At 35.0% G+C, this 18,159-nt stretch overlaps 1 protein-coding gene across 1 annotated transcript in view; it reads right to left on the reverse strand.

The window, feature by feature from the left end:
* The window catches only part of PIP4P2 (phosphatidylinositol-4,5-bisphosphate 4-phosphatase 2), a 76,311-nt gene that overhangs the window by 22,720 nt on the left and 35,432 nt on the right, over positions 1-18,159 (reverse strand). Inside the window, exons 4-6 of the mRNA XM_081265706.1 lie at positions 10,791-10,939; positions 6,534-6,640; positions 5,283-5,406 (exon numbers count right to left, since the gene is read on the reverse strand). Of these exons, the coding sequence (XP_081121832.1) occupies positions 5,283-5,406; positions 6,534-6,640; positions 10,791-10,939 (380 nt within the window). The remainder of the gene's footprint in view (positions 1-5,282; positions 5,407-6,533; positions 6,641-10,790; positions 10,940-18,159) is intronic.

Below are 18,159 nucleotides of genomic sequence, written 5' to 3' on the forward strand. Positions count from 1 at the left end.
TAAATATAGGCTAAATAGAAGAATGCTGTTGAAAACACAGCACATGATATTATTTTATTTTAATACATGGGACAATTCTTTTTGATGTCTCAGTATTTCAGAAATAGATTCCAATCAGTGCCTTACTCTTAAATATAAGTAAAATGTGATTAAGACTTCTATCATAAAAGGAAAACAAATAGAAAAAATGAAAAGAAAACAGAGACAAGAAATGCAAAAATAATGCCTCAGAAAAACACAATTAATATTTTCTAAAAAAAAATGCTATAAAGAAGAGAATTCTACAAAAAAGAGGAGAAAAACAGAAAGGGATCAGAGAACAAGGCTTTTCAAAATTAAAAATTAAGTTAGATCATCTAAAATTAAAAGCTTTTATTAAGTTTAGAAAAACTGAAGAATTTTAAATAATGTTGAAGAATTTTCCTAGTAAATTATCTAAGGAGTTCTAGAAAGGGAACAAATAAAATGGAGTGGGCTATAAAAGGCCTACTGAGGAGCCAAAAGACTCTCACTAAAGTACATCCTCATGGAATTTTTGGACAGTGAAGAAAATGAAAGAAGAGAACAGAAAATAAGAGAAAAAAAACAGAAAGAAACAGGTCATATAGAAAATATCAGGAGTCATAATACAGCCAATTTTCTCTTAACAGTGGCATAAAACCTTCAACTTTCTGAGAGGAGAAATTGGCAACCTTGAATTCTACATCTGGAAGAACCACAAAGGGAATGTGACATCAGATCAAAAACCATCTAAGAAATAAAAGGGTTAAAATTCATTTATATTCTCCTTCTTTTCTCAGAAAGTAAAGAGAGACTTGCTCTACCACAATGAAGGAATAAGCCAAGAACAATCAGGACAGTGTGGGATCTAAACCAGAAAGGAGAAAGAGGAATTTTCAGTTTGATGGTGAAGAATGACAGCTTAGTAGCAGGAAGCCTAAATAAAAGATTACCTGACCCATTGGTCTATGTTAATGGGAAGTTTATAGTTTAATAAAAGAATATGGGAAGAACTAATGATTTATATATGAAAAATTAAACAAATCCAAAGGGGAGGTTGCTGTAGGTATTCTGACAGTGGAAATGTACAGGGAAGCATTCCCCTGGTGAGCAAACTCTGGGGGATGGGGGGTTGGGGGGGTGTTGTGGTGCCCTGTTTCCCACACTTGGAATACCCAGCAGTTTCCCATTGAAGCTATTAAGGTAACTATGCAGGTGCACTCTCTAGTTTCTATGGTGACGTCCTTGGAGAAAAAGGCTCTGTATTTGTATTAACCTGGACATTATCTCAGTGAGCTAGTACTCAGGGTTAAAGGAATACTAGTTAGAATGTAGTTATAGAATGTAGTTATGGTATCGGTGAGCTACCTAACTTTTGAGAAAAATAAACACAACTGCTGGGAGGAGCAGCCACTTCTCTTCTGCTTTGTCTCTGTGTGTGTGTGTGTGTATGTGTGTGCGCTTTTGTTTGCTTCTTTACAGGTTTCATTACAGGTTACAGTTATCTATAAATCCAAGAAAATGTTTACAGAGCCATATGAGAAAAATGTACTATATTACTTGACTAGGCTGTGAATGTAATTTACCTAATCATAAAAAAGCAAACACTAAATAATATTATAACTTTTTTAAAAATTTATTTATTTTTTTTATTGGTTGTTCACAACATTACAAAGCTCTTGACATATCATATTTCATACATTAGATTGAAGTGGGTTATGAACCCCCAATTTTACCCCAAATGCAGATTGCAGAATCACGTCGGTTACACATCCACAATTTTACATAATGCCCTATTAGTAATTGTTGTATTCTGCTACCTTTCCTATCCCCTACTATCCCCCCTCCCCTCCCCTCCCATCTTCTCTCTCTACCCCATCTACTGTAATTCATTTCTCTCCTTGTTTATTTTCCCATTCCCCTCACAACCTCTTATATATAATTTTGTATAGCAATGAGGGTCTCCCTTCATTTCCATGTAATTTCCCTTTTCTCTCCCTTTCCCTCCCATCTCATGTCTCTGTTTAATGTTAATCTTTTCTTCCTGCTCTTCCTCCCTGCTCTGTTCATAGTTGCTCTCATTTTATCAAAGAAGACATTTGGTATTTGTTTTTTAGGGATTGGCTAGCTTCACTAAGCATAATCTGCTCTAGTGCCATCCATTTCCCTGCAAATTCTATGATTTTGTCATTTTGTATTGCTGCATAGTACTCCATTGTGTATAGATGCCACATTTTTTTTTATCCATTCATCTATTGAAGGGCATCTGGGTTGGTTCCACAGTCTAGCTATTGTGAATTGTGCTGCTATGAACATCGATGTGGCAGTATCCCTGTAGCATGCTCTTTTAAGGTCTTCAGGGAATAGTCCGAGAAGGGCAATAGCAGGGTCAAATGGTGGTTCCATTCCCATCTTTCCCAGAAATCTCCATACTGCTTTCCAAATTGGCCGCACCAATTTGCAGCCCCACCAGCAATGTGCAAGTGTACCCTTTTCTCCACATCCTCGCCAGCACTTGTTGTTGTTTGACTTCATAGAGGCTGCTAATCTTACTGGAGTGAGATGGTATCTTAGGGTGGTTTTGATTTGCATTTCTCTGACTGCTAGAGATGGTGAGCATTTTTTCATGTACTTGTTGATTGATTGTATATCCTCCTCTGAGAAGTGTCTGTTCAGGTCCTTGGCCCATTTGTTGATTGGGTTATTTGTTATCTTATTGTCTAATTCTTTGAGTTCTTTGTATACTCTGGATACTAGGGCTCTATCTGAAGTGTGAGGAGTAAAAATTTGTTCCCAGGATGTAGGCTCTCTATTTACCTCTCTTATTGTTTCTCTTGCTGAGAAAAAAACTTTTTAGTTTAAGTAAGTCCCATTTGTTGATTCTTGTTATTAACTCTTGTGCTATGGGTGTCCTATTAAGGAATTTGGAGCCCGACCCCACAATATGTAGATCGGAGCCAACTTTTTCTTCTATCAGACGCAGAGTCTCTGATTTGATATCAAGCTCCTTGATCCATTTTGAGTTAACTTTTGTGCATGGCGAGAGAAAGGGATTCAGTTTCATTTTGTTGCATATGGATTTCCAGTTTTCCCAACACCATTTGTTGAAGATGCTATCCTTCCTCCATTGCATGCTTTTAGCCCCTTTATCAAATATAAGATAGTTGTAACTTTGTGGATTAGTCTCTGTGTCCTCTATTCTATACCATTGGTCCACCCGCCTGTTTTGGTACCAGTACCATACTGTTTTTGTCACTATTGCTCTGTAATATAGTTTGAAATCTGGTATCGCTATACCACCTGATTCACACTTCCTGTTTAGAATTGCTTTTGCTATTCTGGGTCTTTTATTTTTCCATATGAATTTCATGATTGCTTTATCTATTTCTACAAGAAATGCCGTTGGGATTTTGATTGGCATTGCATTAAACCTATAGAGAACTTTTGGTAATATCGCCATTTTGATGATGTTAGTTCTGCCTATCCATGAACAGGGTATATTTTTCCATCTTCTAAGATCTTCTTCTACTTCTCTCTTTAGGGTTCTATAGTTTTCATTGTATAGATCTTTCACCTCTTTTGTTAGGTTGATTCCCAACTATTTTATTTTTTTTGAGGATATTGTGAATGGAGTGTTTTTCCTCATTTCCGTTTCAGAAGTTTTGTCGCTGATATACAGAAATGCCTTTGATTTATGTGTGTTGATTTTATATACTGCCACTTTGCTGAATTCATTTATTAGTTCTAGTAGTTTCTTTGTAGACCCTTTTGGGTCTTCTAGGTATAGAATCATGTCATCTGCAAATAGTGATAATTTAAGTTCTTCTTTTCCTATTTTTATGCCTTTAATTTCTTTTTGACTGGGAATATGGAAACAGGTAAAGGAAGAAGAATGGGAGGGTGGTATGAGGGCTATATTCTACAACTTTACCTGTTTACATAATGTCTAAAATTGCTTAATCAAAAAGAAAAAGGATGCTTAAACAATGCAAACACATGGAAATATTAGCAGAACAGGTGGAAGAGTTGAAAGTACTTGGGGGATGAAAACTAGAGGTCAGCCAGATTAGGAGGCTGCAGTCTGTGTGACATTTAGAATTGTGCATATGAATTACCTTAATAAAAGCAAAAAATTGAAGAAGAAAAAAAAACCAAATCACCCACTCTTTTCTCAACTCACTCATTCCTTAATGACAGCAGGTCTTTTTAAAAATTTTTTTATTGGTTGTTCAAAACATTACAATGCTCTTGACATATCATATTTCATACATTTGATTCAAGTGGGTTATGAACTCCCATTTTTACCACATATACAGATTGCAGATTCACAATGGTTACACATCCACGTTTATACATACTGCCATACTAGTGTCTGTTGTATTTTGCTGCCATCTTGTTTATACCCTGGAAGGGACTTTTAATACTGAGGTTCTATTTTGTCTCCAATAAAGACTGGACAACAAAAGAAAACCTGTTCTTTTTCTTCCTGATAGGTAGGTCACTATGAAGTTAACTTTTTTAACATCAAACTTTGAGTTGAAATTAGAAGTAGTAAAGCAATAAATTTCAATAACTATGGCTCATATCAAATTACTTATATTTTCTTATTTTTTATCCAAAAATCATTAGCAGAATTCATATCTATAATTTACAATGATATAATTATCCATTTTAATCTTTTTGTCAAGCTAGACAAAATTTGACCAAAATCTGTAGTGCTAATTGCTTAATTTTCCTGAGATGTCAATTTATCATTTGTAAAATTGCGGCAAGATTACTATCTTATAGAAATCCTTTATGGGTACCAAAGTTAATTTTTAAAATTTGATAAATTATAAGAACTGTTCTTGAATCTAGAAGCCATGAAGCAGAGCTACTGCATGAGATTGTGCACTCTGTGTTCTGCCAAGTAGGTGGGAGGAGAGCTAAGATTCTTTTGCTCACCATGTCAAAATAATCACAGATTTAAAAAACAAAACAAAACAAAAAGATACCATAGAGCTAAACCTGGAGAGGGCACTGTTTTTCTTATTGACTTATCCAGAGAAGCCCCTCTTCTTTTGCAATTAGACCAATCAGAGGATGGATCTTTTGTTTAATTCACAAAAGATGCTGTATATCCTAGCTGTGCCTTTGATCATCTTCTAAATAAGGCTCTTTTTTATTTTGATCAATTTGCTCATGGGCAAACAAACTCTAAGACTATGAGCAGTTGTGAAATCTATAAGATCATGACCCCCTTTTACAGATTGATGCCCTCTGACGAATGTCTAATTACTTACCAGGAATGTGTTTCCACAGTGTCCACACACCACCCTTGTTCCTTCTGGTTGGATTGGCAATGCAGGCTGAGCTGGCTGCTCTTCAGAAATAAGCATTACTGGGCCAAGATTAATTATGCGTCTACTGTGGAATAAAAAAATGTAAGTAAGTATTTCATTATACTATAAATGGGCTAAGGGTTCAACCTACAATATACAGCCCAAAATATGGAATATTATCAGTGAAAATATACTTGTTTTGTAAGTTAATGTCCAGTTAGAGCCAAAATCACAGAAAGTAGTAATAGTCACAAAAGTTAAAAAAAAAAAGTCTTTTTATGCTTGTAATAGAAACAATGTTATTGCACAGATTCAAATCAATGATCTTGGGAACAATTTAACTGCCATTTCCAAGATTTTGTAAGTTTAAATCAGAGTACAGTTCTTATTCTAGAAGACAAATTAAGTTTTGTAGAAGACTGAGTAAGTTATATTCTACATCAACAAAAATATGTATGTCGTAAAAGTATCGAAGTGCTAAGTTACAACTAAACTTCCCTGAGCAATCCAGTATTCTTTGATGCCTGTTTAATCAGAGATGGAACGAAAGCAAAATGAGAGCCACTTTTCCTTTCTATTTTTCAGACTGTCATCAGATGGGCCTGTAATGATTCATGCAATGATCAAAGAATCAGAAATCACAGAAAAAACAGGTTAAAGTCTCTGTGTGCGTATGTGTGTGTGCGTATGTGTGTGTGTGTGTGTGTGTGTGTGTGTGTGTGTGTGTGTACCTATGTCTATATCTATATCTGTATCTAAGCATATCCATAATGGCATTTGGCAAAAGCAAATAATTCCAGAATTTATTATATATATTGTGCTCATCAGAAAGTAATGTAGCATACAACGAGATATATACAATAACAACCAATACATTTCTGGGTTAAAATTGACCACATCAAAAGTAAACCAACTGGTTCTTTTTAAATAGGTTCAATGAGCCATTGGTTTGTTATAGTGTATTAAGTACTTGCATACAAAGAAATCATTCATTGCTCACTCAAAAATATTATATCCTACAAATACCTATGACCATGAAGTTCTAAGCATGTCATTTCATTAACAAAAAGCAAACAACAACAACAACAAAATACTAATCTAGATGCTATAATCAGTTTAAGGGCAAATACTGTCTAGAACAAAGCCTGGCATATAATGAGCCTTTAATAAATAGTTGTTGAATGAACAAATGAATGAATCTTTATCTCTTACCAGTTGGGTCTCGGACATCCTATTCGCCGAGATGTGTCCTTACAAATGAGGAGACAATTACAAGGGCATCTAACATATTTCTTCCCTGTTGGGGGGTTTTTGATTGGCTACATAAGGGAAGAAAATGCAAACACAGCAAATTAACCAAGATACAGATTGTCAAAGCTTGTTTGTGTTTAATAAGGAAATGATTCCTTTAAAACTAAAGTTCCCCAAAGTGCTACCAAAGTACCAAAGAAAAGGTGCACTGCAAGTGGTTCAAATAGCACACATGTTGGCAAGCACTCTATGATATTTTGGGAGCAGGTAGAGATTAATTTTTAAGGGAATATTTCAAAATGAGTTTGTACTGACTTTTTAATATACGAGGAATATTTATCACACACCAAGAGTTGTTTTCCCTTTAAATTTCACAAGACAAGGTTATCTCTCTTTCTCTCTCTGGCCAGGTGCAAGTATTCATAGAAGATTCCTGCCCCTGTCCAGGAAAAGCAAGCTCAGTAAGAACAACGGGAAAAGTGGAGTTCAGAACACATTTGAGCTTTTCTCAAACTTCATTCAATAGAATATAAATGATTAATTTTATGACATAACTTTTTAAAAAATCTTGTAATTGCTCTTAGTACTAGCATTTTAAAAAAACTTTGGAGTAAACTTAAAAATGAGAATAAAAAACATCAAAGGAAATATCACTTGCAATAATTTAAGCTTGTTGAACTAAATAATCTATGAACGGAACAGAACATCACTCCTGCAACATTCCTGCCAAAAAAGTATAACCTGAAGCTAATCATGTGGAAACATCAGACAAACCCAAAACTGAGAGACATTCTACAAAATATCTTGCCTGTAATGTTAAAAAAAAAAAAAAAGAGATGAAGAAAGAACAAGTTTCAGATAAAAGGTCAGTAAAGAGATATGACAACCTAATACAACAAGCGATTCTGGTTTGATTCCTGGAGTAGAATATTTTTTTTTCCTCCATAGAGGACTAACAAGACAATCAGGAAAACATGAATTAGGCCAAAAGATTAGATAACATATTATATCTATATTAATTTCTTACATTTGATTATTTTTCTGTGATTATTTAAGTGAATTCCCTTGGTTTTAGAAAATCTAGACTAGAAAAAAATTACTTAGGAAAAGCTAATGTAATATAATGCTAATATTTGGGGAGTTTGTAATTAAGAGACACATGGGAATTTATCATCTACCTACAGATGGCTTCTGAATTTCAAGAGTTCTACTTAATAATTTTTCGGTGGTGTGAAAGTGATGTGCATTGGGTAGAAATCATATTTAGAGGTTTGAATTTTGATCTTTTTCGGGGCTAGAGATATGTAGCATGATATTTCAAGATGCTGGGAAGAGGCAATGAGCTGCAGCTCCCAATCAGTTAGGCAATCTCAAAGAGAAACAATCTACATTGTATAGTGGACTGTGCAGCTGACCTGGGATGTTTGGTAGGGTAGGTATATTAATACATTTTCAATTGACCATATGTTCAATTTACAAAGGGCTAACTGGTACAAAATCCCATTGGAAGTTGAGGTTATATTCAGTATTATTACAAAAATAATACATACTATCATTTTTAACTATTTAACCTTTTTATGTATAATATTTTTTAAAAAGATGTAAAAATTTTAAAGTAAATAACCTTGATAAAAATACATGAAAGTTAATAAGCCACCTATGATTTACTAAAGTATAGATGTAGATAACTAACTCCAAATATCTCAAATTCACAAACATCCAGAATGTATACCTATAATTTCTGAAGTATTGAGAAAAAATAGAATAGAAGAATTAATTTGTGTATATCCAAAATTTGCCATTAAGAAACTGCTTGACAAATGACAGGATTTTTTAAAAATATCTTCTTCCTATCTCACTTCTAGACCTCAATTCCTTCACTCATGACACCAAGTAACTGAACTAGATTTCAAGCACTAGTGCTCAGTGCTAGCCTATGCCATGTCATGTTCAGTCTTCAGTGAAGAAGAAAAAAACAAAACAAAACAAAACATGTCCTTATGTACAAGTTTGAAGATTCTTACTTAGCAAAATAGATTTACAGGTACCAGGCACTGTGCTAGGCTTTTAACCCCTGCATCCCAACAGCAAACCTATAATGCAGGAATTGCTATTAATAATGAGAAACCATAGTTTAGAGAAGTAATGTCTCCAAAGAAATAGAGTTACTAAATGACAGAGCAAGGACTCAAACCTCAGGCCTCAGCCTCTGAATCTCAGTCTCTCCATCAGTTACACAGTCATCTAGTGCCACTTTTTCTCCAGGACATCTCAGATTTTCCATTAACTTGTACTAGAAATCATTTCTCCCTTAACCTTTAATTCTGTATTTCTCCAAGTCTTGCTAGCACATGTGTGCACACACATAACACACACATGTGCTCCTTACTTCCCAATTCAGTCTGTTGAAAAAGGACATCTATTATTAACCTTAGATTTCTTTCTCTCTTTTTTCTTTTCTGTTTTTTAATCGGCATAGGTGTATCAGGTTTCTATCAAAGTGGCTGTCATTAAAGAGGACAGATATACTGATACCCCGTTTTAGATGACATGAGGAGAATGAATCACAGTGAAACTGAGAATAATATATATAAGGGACCATTGGACCATAGCCCATTATATTTGTATTTTCAACCTAGAACATCTCCAAAGAAGCTCCTAATCTCCTAATACTTCTTCATTTAGAATTTAAGATCAAGTCACATTTTAAATATTAGCAAGTTGTATGCTAAGATACTGCTCAAGGTCTTTTTTTTTTTTTTTCTTTTTTCTCTTCTGTAATGTTACTGATACCAAACAAGGCAATCTGATTAAATACTATTCACTCTCCCTGGAATCTTCACAATTGTACTTTACTCCACAGGAGGCAATAATCATGTAACAATTTCAGCAAAATTTCCCTTACATTCAGAGGTAGTTTTCTTACAGCCAAACCCCACTGATCCTGTTGAACTTCACTTCTAAGTAGCCAGATTGATCCTGTTTGCTAAATCTGCACGTTGAGATTCCTACACAAATGACCAAGGCTGTTCTGTTCATCTCCATGAGTTATAAAACTTTATAACTCCCTTTGTCTATTCATTAAAGAACAAGAATTGATATGGGTGATATTAACACTAACATCGAATCCAAGGAACCATTGAAGGCACTGTTATTTTAATTGCTTTTATGACTCATGAGACTCCCAACTCTTACTTTTCTTATTCCACTCACAACTCTTACTCTCTTGCCAACTCTGCAAAGAACACTAAAGAAGTTAATGCTAATTTAATTCACTACTCAGCATTCAACTTATGAAGAAAACTGCTAGTTTTGTAGATATTACCAATTTACACAATAAAATTTTTCTCCAAATGACATCATTTATGGGGAAAAAAACTATTGACAATGAAATATATTGCTTTATGACTTCAGGTTTTATTTTAGGACTTTTCTATCAAACATATGTAGGCCAGTATCCATGATTTGTAGTTTTTGAGACACAATAATCACTAGCTGACTTTTTTAGACTTTTCTAAAGAGGAAAAAAGTACAAACACCAAAAATTAAACTATTGAATTTTGCAGATTTTGAGAAAGACCAGAATATTTAAAACAAAACCTAATGATGAAAGTAGAAACACATTTCATCTAAGGCAGTATATGATTTACCAGTTTATGATGTGAAACTGTAAAATGTTTGCTTAAAATGTATTTGTTCTTCCCAAAGTTCAGTTTAAAAAAGTATCCTTCATATTTTTTAACATTTCACTGACTTAATATCTAGCAAATGGAATAAAATGTCAAGGTATTTGTAAACACTTTGACACAGATTTTTAATAATAATCACATAGTTATAAAAGCTCAGAGAAAATAATACTGACATCCTGCAGACATAAAATAAGTTAAAAATTTTTCTACATAATAGGGACAAAGTCCACATTTGCCTTAAAGTCTAGTATATTTTCAATTTTTGTGAAAGCCAGAAGGGATTTAGTTGTGATGTAAACAGATACTTAAGATAATCATAAATACCTGCCAGTCTTATTTTAGAAAGTAAATTCACCAAAAATATGATTTAACAGGGTTAGCTCAAATAAGGAGGCATCCTTATATGACAAAAGACAGAAAAAGACAAAAAATATCACTCTATTTATACCCATCCACTCTTAAGTAACATTATCAAAGAACTTCCTTTAGGTAATAATTTATGCTTTTGTTAATGGAAATTTCCACTTACCGTAGCTTCATTGCAAACCGTACACTTAACCACATGCTGGTGAAGTTTGCCATCCAAATTGATTAGCGATTGGCACACGCGGCAGTTGATTACAGGAATACCACTGGCATCCGGGCTGGCAATAGCGGTGTATGGAGGTGGAAGTTCCGCTGAAAAAGAAATGAATTGCTGAATCAGAGTTGCTGAGAAATGGCTAGTTTGATGTATAAGCAATAGAAGTAGAAACTATCAAAACTTTCCACCATTTTGTTTTAAAACTGCTCAATTTGCCCTACTTTCAGGGCATAAACACACATGAACTATGTTGTCAAGTAGAATAATACTTAATGCTGATAAAATCTCAATCTTATTTGCTTAGGTTCTCCCCAATGACCCAACTTCCTTTTACTAACATACACTCAAATCTCCACTCCATTCCTTGGGTAAATTCATAAAGGAGAGCTTTAGGCCTAAGCTAAAAATCTCACTATTAATCTGACTACCAAGAAATAAAAGTGGTCACCAAAAGTGAAGTTTTAAAATCACTTATACATGTATATATAAATTGTGTACTACCATGCTTTTTTCTCTGTTCTGGGCCCAGAATGGTCATGACAAAAATAAAATGAGAATTTGGAGGCAGACAAGGAGAGACAAAAATAAATCTAGGAAAACTAAACCAATCAGTGGGGAACAAAAATGGAACTATTCAGGCTGGAGATATAGCTCAGTTGATAAAGTGCTTACCTCACATACACAAGGCCCTGGGTTCAATCCCCAGCACCACAAAAAGAAAAAAAAATGAACTATACTAATTTCAGACACAAGACAGAAATAAAGTAAATTTACCAGTTTTCGCCTCAAATTTCTCTCTACCATTACAGATCTAAGAAAGGCACTTAAGTATTTATGGATAAAAAATATGATATTGGTATTAAATATTCCAGCAGAATAATTACAATGAAAAGAATGTGGAACTGATGAAACAAGAGTAGCAAAAGCTGATAATTTATGAATATAATAACACAGAAGGTCGTTTCGTTCATATTACTTTTGCAAATGTTTGGAAATTCCCATAACTCAAAGATGCACATATACTAAGTTTGTCATTGCTTGTTTTGTTGGGAGGTTTAAGTGTGATAGAGTGGGTAAGGGTGTGACCTGGTTTCAGAATCAAGTGTGCAGCCTGGATTCAAAATCAAGTGTTCATCTGAAGCATCTATTGTTAGAAAACCATAGAAAAAAGAACCCTGATATACTACTCTAACATGTGATTTCTAAAGGACACTGTCTAATCCCTCTATGTAGACATCTCAGTTATAGGTAGAGAAAGCCCTTTTGATGTAAGGTATTAACTTAGGACATTTAGAAAGGGTCACACCCTTACACATGATTGAAGCACCTCTAAAAAGAACTGATATCTCAAGAAGAGTTTACAACATTACAAAAAACAAGCACAATAGCTAATTATGAAAAAAACTATTTGTGAAATAGTGGTTTTTGTATCCACTGTATTAGATTCTGAATTCTTTAATATTTTAAACAGCATCAAAGCATAGCACAACATTTAAAATGTACATATTATCATGAGGTATTCTTGGGGTTCATCACACACATTGTTTTTCAGACTACAAAGGATTAGCAACAAGTGTTATTCATTCGAATGATTCATAAGCCAAATTTCTGCAACAGCCAAGGCCCTGAAAGAGGCCACTTTGAAATGATAATATGCTTACATTTCTGGGAAGCTTACACCAGAACACTGCCAAACACTGAATTTGAAAGAAGCTATACATGCCTTAAATTATAAAAATAGCTTTAAATCCCTTGAAAGAATGTGAAGTTGATACAGAATAACATGTAATACATTAAGAAGACAAAAACAGGTTAAAGGAACAATGAGTCAACAATACTTTTAAGATCTTGCAATTTGCAAATTGCTTTATCAGATCTCACTAAAGAAGCCATTATTCTGGAGAATACATACGTCACTAAAAATTCAAGACACACTGACTCATTTCAAAATAATTATTAGCATTATTAATAAACCTTAATTTTCTCTCTTATTTTTTCTTTGAGTTATAAAGTAAAATGAACTAGTTCTCCCATAATCTCAGTACTCTGTTTTACATACAGCATAGAACAGAAATTTAAAGTCAGAATGATTTCACTAAAAAAATAATAATGATAATAATAATAATAACAATAATAATAAAGCCAAGTACACTGGGGGTGAAGGGAGGAGGTAACACATGGCAAGGACATCAAAAGACAGTAAAATCCATCTAGTCAAACAAACAAAAAAATTGCTCAAAGCACCCTTCTAAGAAAACTTCAGATGGTGATCCTAAGAATCATTTGATTTGTGTCAGACTCTACAAAACCTTGTGGATATTTCCTGTAAGATTAGCACTACATAATTTTAAATATGCCAAAACAGAAAAGCCTCTAATGACAAAAGGGTGTTCAAATCTACTCTTTTGGAGACTTTGGAAATGGAGGAAGGTGGATGGGATAACCAGGAAAGAGTGGAAGTATAAAATGGGAGAGACCTTAAGCTGCATGAGGCTGAGGGCATGCCTGGCACTTGTCATAATGCCTACTCTATCACAGATGGTTACTAAATATTTATTGAATGATTGAGTGAATCACTGAAATTCTTCAGACACATCTATGCCTTTTCCAAAAATAACACTAAGAATATTACAACTAATCTCCTTGTAGAGGAGCTGAGAACCTAGCAGAAGAGGGAAGCTTGACTGAAAACATGGCTGCCTCCTCCATGGAAGAATAATTTTTCAAAATGTGCACTGAAAGAGGTGAGGTTGACAGGGGATGTTGGTCTGGCTGACCAGACACATGGAATCAATCCAAGAGATCAATAGAATGACAGATGTTGCAGCCTAATTGCTCCACTAAACACTGCTTCTAGGCCTTCCATTTCAATTTTCTGCCCATTACTTCAGCATTAAGACGATTTAGAGATATTTCTTATACTGGTCCTGCCCTACCACTAGGACTTTATCCCAAGGAAGCCTTCACCTATCTTCTCTTTAAAGGACTTGTAATTCCAGAAATTGCTTCCAAAGTTATCAGACCTACAATAATCAGCAACTGAGATCCTTTCATGGTTTATGTTTTCACTTTAAAACAAGGCAACAGATCACCAATACAGTCCTATTTAAAATTTTCGGCACTAGGTGGAAAGTCCACTGCAATCTCAGGATTGGGTATCACTAGACAGTAAAGATTCACAAAAATTCTTCATTTTGAAGAGTCTTAATTGTTAATTAAACAATGGTCATTTTTTTCTATGGAACTGAATAAATCTTAATAAATAAATAAAATAAATGAAAAAAAAATGTTTTCCTCCCTGTGGGTAGTGTTTGTTAGATTAATAATCCCTTATCCTAAAACACTCCCTCAAATCTCCAGAATTGTACAATGTTAGACATTGAAGCAATCTTAGGAATTATATTGTCCAATTTGTTTATTTTATGGAAAAGAAACTAAGCCCAGAGCCCAAAGTCCTGACCTTCTAAAGGTTACACAGACATTCAGCAAAGCCAAGATTTGACCCCTGCCCCAGAGATCTCGGCACAGCGACCACCTCCCTTGGTGAGTAATGACTTTAACACGGGGGAAAGTGTGAGGACTAATGAGACTATTCTGTAGAATCAGGCAAGAATTCAACAGTGAATTTCCAGATCTAATTTTTTTCAGATATCTGAAAAAAAATAGATCTGGAAAATCAGAGCTGGGGAAAAAAAAATAAGCAGAGTATGAAAAAAAAAAAACATCATGCAACAATGAAAGTTCATTGAAAAACTAAGACTCATAAAAGAGGCAGAATGAACACATATGGATCCCAGGCATTCACAGTGGTCTTCCTAAAACACTCAAAAGGAAACATTACTATTCTATAAACCCACAAGTGATCAGATTACATTTTCCCGTCATCACAAACATCAATATAATTTATCTGTTTCATGCCAAATAGCCCCTTTGTCTTGCTAATTCATCCTGGAATATTAATCCATAATTCATTTTTTTTCCCACAGATACATCCTCCAGCATTTTAAAGGTAGAAATACTTTTGCTGGGTTGCTCTCATTCTTATTAGTCTCTTCGATGGCAATATTTGCCAGTTTAATTCACTTACTTCATTTGTATACTCTCTCTATGCAGCCCTACAGGCCCTTGACAAAGTGTATCAAAATGGAAAAATGGCATCAGATTAAAATGAGAGATACTTTAGAATACTGTTATAGAAGGAGCAGCCTGTGAGGAAAGCCTGGCTTTTTTCCTCCTCTAGGTGACTAAGTTGTAAATTCCAATTTTTTTTTATTGTGGATATCCCCTCAGCCACAGTAGTGACAGCTGTTTTCTTACTTTTTTTCTTTTATGTTTGTATTAGTGCATTATAGTTATACATAATAGTGAGGTTCATTTTGATATAATCATACATGCATAAAATATAATTCACTCCATTTCAGTCTCCAGTGCTTTTTCTTTGCCTCCCTCCCTTCCTCCCTCCCCCCATTCCCCTCCTTTACTGGTATTCCTTTATTGTAGGAATTCATTTTCCCTTAGGATCTTCAGGATAGTGTGGGTTAGAGATGAAGTGAGTTTGGCCACTATGGGATAGCTATGTCTAGTGGCAGACCTTTCCAGACCAGCTCAACACAGAGAACAAAAAGCCTAGTTTCTCTTCTTCCCCTTCTCTGAAACCAAAGAAATTAAACTATCCCAAGACACTCTGGGGTTCTCCTAGACCCATGACTCTCTCAGGAGGATCTACCTAGCAATACTCAGATTAGAATGTAAATGTGCTAGGGATCAGTTTCCTGATCCTCAACTCCAAATCCACCCTTCTGTATTCTGCTCTGGAAAACTGATGCTGGAATACTGCAAACCATGCTTCAGCTTCACCAGGTGGATACTGGTCAGCCATTAATAGAAGATAGAGCCTGCAAAGTTGAAGGAGGAAGAATAGACTTGTCCCTTCTATTTGTTGCCTGTTCGCTCCCTAGGAGCTTCCTATCTACCTGTTGTCTATCTGATTGTCACCTTAAGAGTACTACTTCATCCTGGCAGTGGCATTTTGTTTCCATAGCAACACTGAATCCAGTTCCCAGTTTTCAACATTTGCCAGAACCAACTTCACAATGTCCCCCCCAATAAAACCCCAGTAATAGCTAGCCGTTTTCCTTCCTCAAGTTTAGGTGTTTCTCAGAGAAACCAGAACCAGCTGGCAGGTACTTCATCAGAAGTCATGTGACAGCTCTGTAGGATTCCCCCTCTAGGTGACTAAGTTGTAAGTTCCAATTTTTTTTTATTGTTGTTGTTCTCTCAGCTGCAGTAGCAGCAGCTTCTTTCTTTTTTACTTTTATGTTTGTTTTAGTGCATTATAGTTATACACAATAGTGGGGTTCAGTTTGACATAATCGTACATGCATAAAATATAATTCACTTCATTTCAGTCCCCAGTGCTTTCTCTTTCCCTCCCTTCCTCTCTCCCCCCATTCTCCTTCTTTTACTGGTATTCCTTCTATTTATTTATTTATTATTTTTAATTTGTGCTTTATAGATATACATAAAGATAGAATCCACTATGGTATATTCACATATGTACATAGCATAATTTCGTCAATTTTACTCTACAGTTCCTCCCTTTTCTAATCTCTCTTCATTCCCCCTCAATCCCTTTCCTCTACTGATCTTTCCTCTATTTTACCAGGACTCACCCCCTCTCCTATTTCCCCCTTACTTCACTGTAGCTTCTGCATATGAGAGAAAGCATTTGACCTTGATATTTTGAGTCTGGCTTATTTCATTTGTCATGATGTTCTCCAGTTCCACCCATGACTAGTGAATACCATACTGTCATTCTTCTTTATGGCAGATTAAGACTTCATTGTGTCTATATTCTGCATTTTCTTTATTCCTCTGTTGACAGGCACCAGAGTTGGTTTCATAACTCGGCTATTGTGATTGCACTGCTATAAACATTAATGTGCCTGTACCACTATAGGATGCTGATTTTAGTTCTTTTGGATAAATACCAGGGAGTGGGATAACTGGGTCATATGGTGGTTTCATTCCTATCTTTTGAGAAATCTCTAGATTGCTTTCCACGGTGGTTGTACTATTTGCACAAATATTGCACCAACAATATATCTGTGTATCTTTTCCCCTATATCCTCACCAACATTTAGAATTATTTATATTCTTAATGATTGCCTTTCTAACTATAGTGAGATGAAATTTCTATGTAGTTTTTATTTGCTACCTCTTTGATACATTGGAATTATATGTTTACATTTCAGTTACCTAGTTAACAACCTTATACCTAGTTAACAATTCTTTATATTAAATTCTATTGTGTGGTTTCTCTCCTCTGACCAGGTCCTTCCTGATATAGAAGCTTATATGGAAAGTGATCCCAGGAAACAAGGATGGCACTGAAGGAGTGGTTGGGTTAACTTGAGCTTGAACGTCATGGGGAACTTCTTACCAATGGAAAACAGGATGGTAGTAAGCCATAACATATGGTGCTATCCTGCTGAATCAGGTTATACTTTGTATCTGACTGTGATTTTGTGATTCTTTTACTGAACATGAGGCTGTAAAAATTACTACATGGACTACGATGTAGATGGATCCTCATGAATGCACTTGGCCCTTACAAAAAAATAAATAAATAAATAAATATAAGGCTTAAGTCTTTGAACTCTCTATTCAAGTCATAGTTAGAGAACAAAAGAGCAAAGCCTTAAAATTTATCATATATTTCTAATTAAGAGAGGGGTTATATTGTTGGAAATCAAACGCAAAATTTCATTTCTGCAAATTAAAAAAATTATCATGTCAGGTAAATATTCACAGCCTTACTAAATCTCTTATTGAAAGCCAGGCCATCGATTGCAAAGAGGTAGAACTCTGGAAATTGGAATGAAGCCATGTGGTTGTACCCAAGCAGAGTAGAGAATCTTGAATTCCTGAGTCACTCTGAGATTCTCTTCCAAGTAGAAAATAGATTTCCCTCTGTATCTGAGAAGTCCAGTCTTCCCTTTCTAGAAAACTCTGTAATGACCTCACTGGGATAGTTGCTTTAGAAGGAGATGGCCATTTTCCTTAAGATCCATCATCAAGACCGTTCATTGGGTTTGGGGCTGGGGCTGGGGCTGAGCGGTAGAGCACTCAGCTAGCATGTGCAAGGCGCTGGGTTCAATCCTCAGCACCACATAAAAATAAATAAAATAAAGATATTGTGTCCAACTACAACTAAATATATATATATTTTAAAAAAGATCCTTCATTACCTCAAGATCCACAGTTAAGAGTCAAATCTCAACATGCCCCACACAAAGACAAATACAAAGTCTTA

The sequence above is a fragment of the Spermophilus citellus genome, assembly GCF_964194105.1.
Source record: "Spermophilus citellus genome assembly, chromosome: 14".
Lineage (NCBI taxonomy): Eukaryota > Metazoa > Chordata > Mammalia > Rodentia > Sciuridae > Spermophilus > Spermophilus citellus.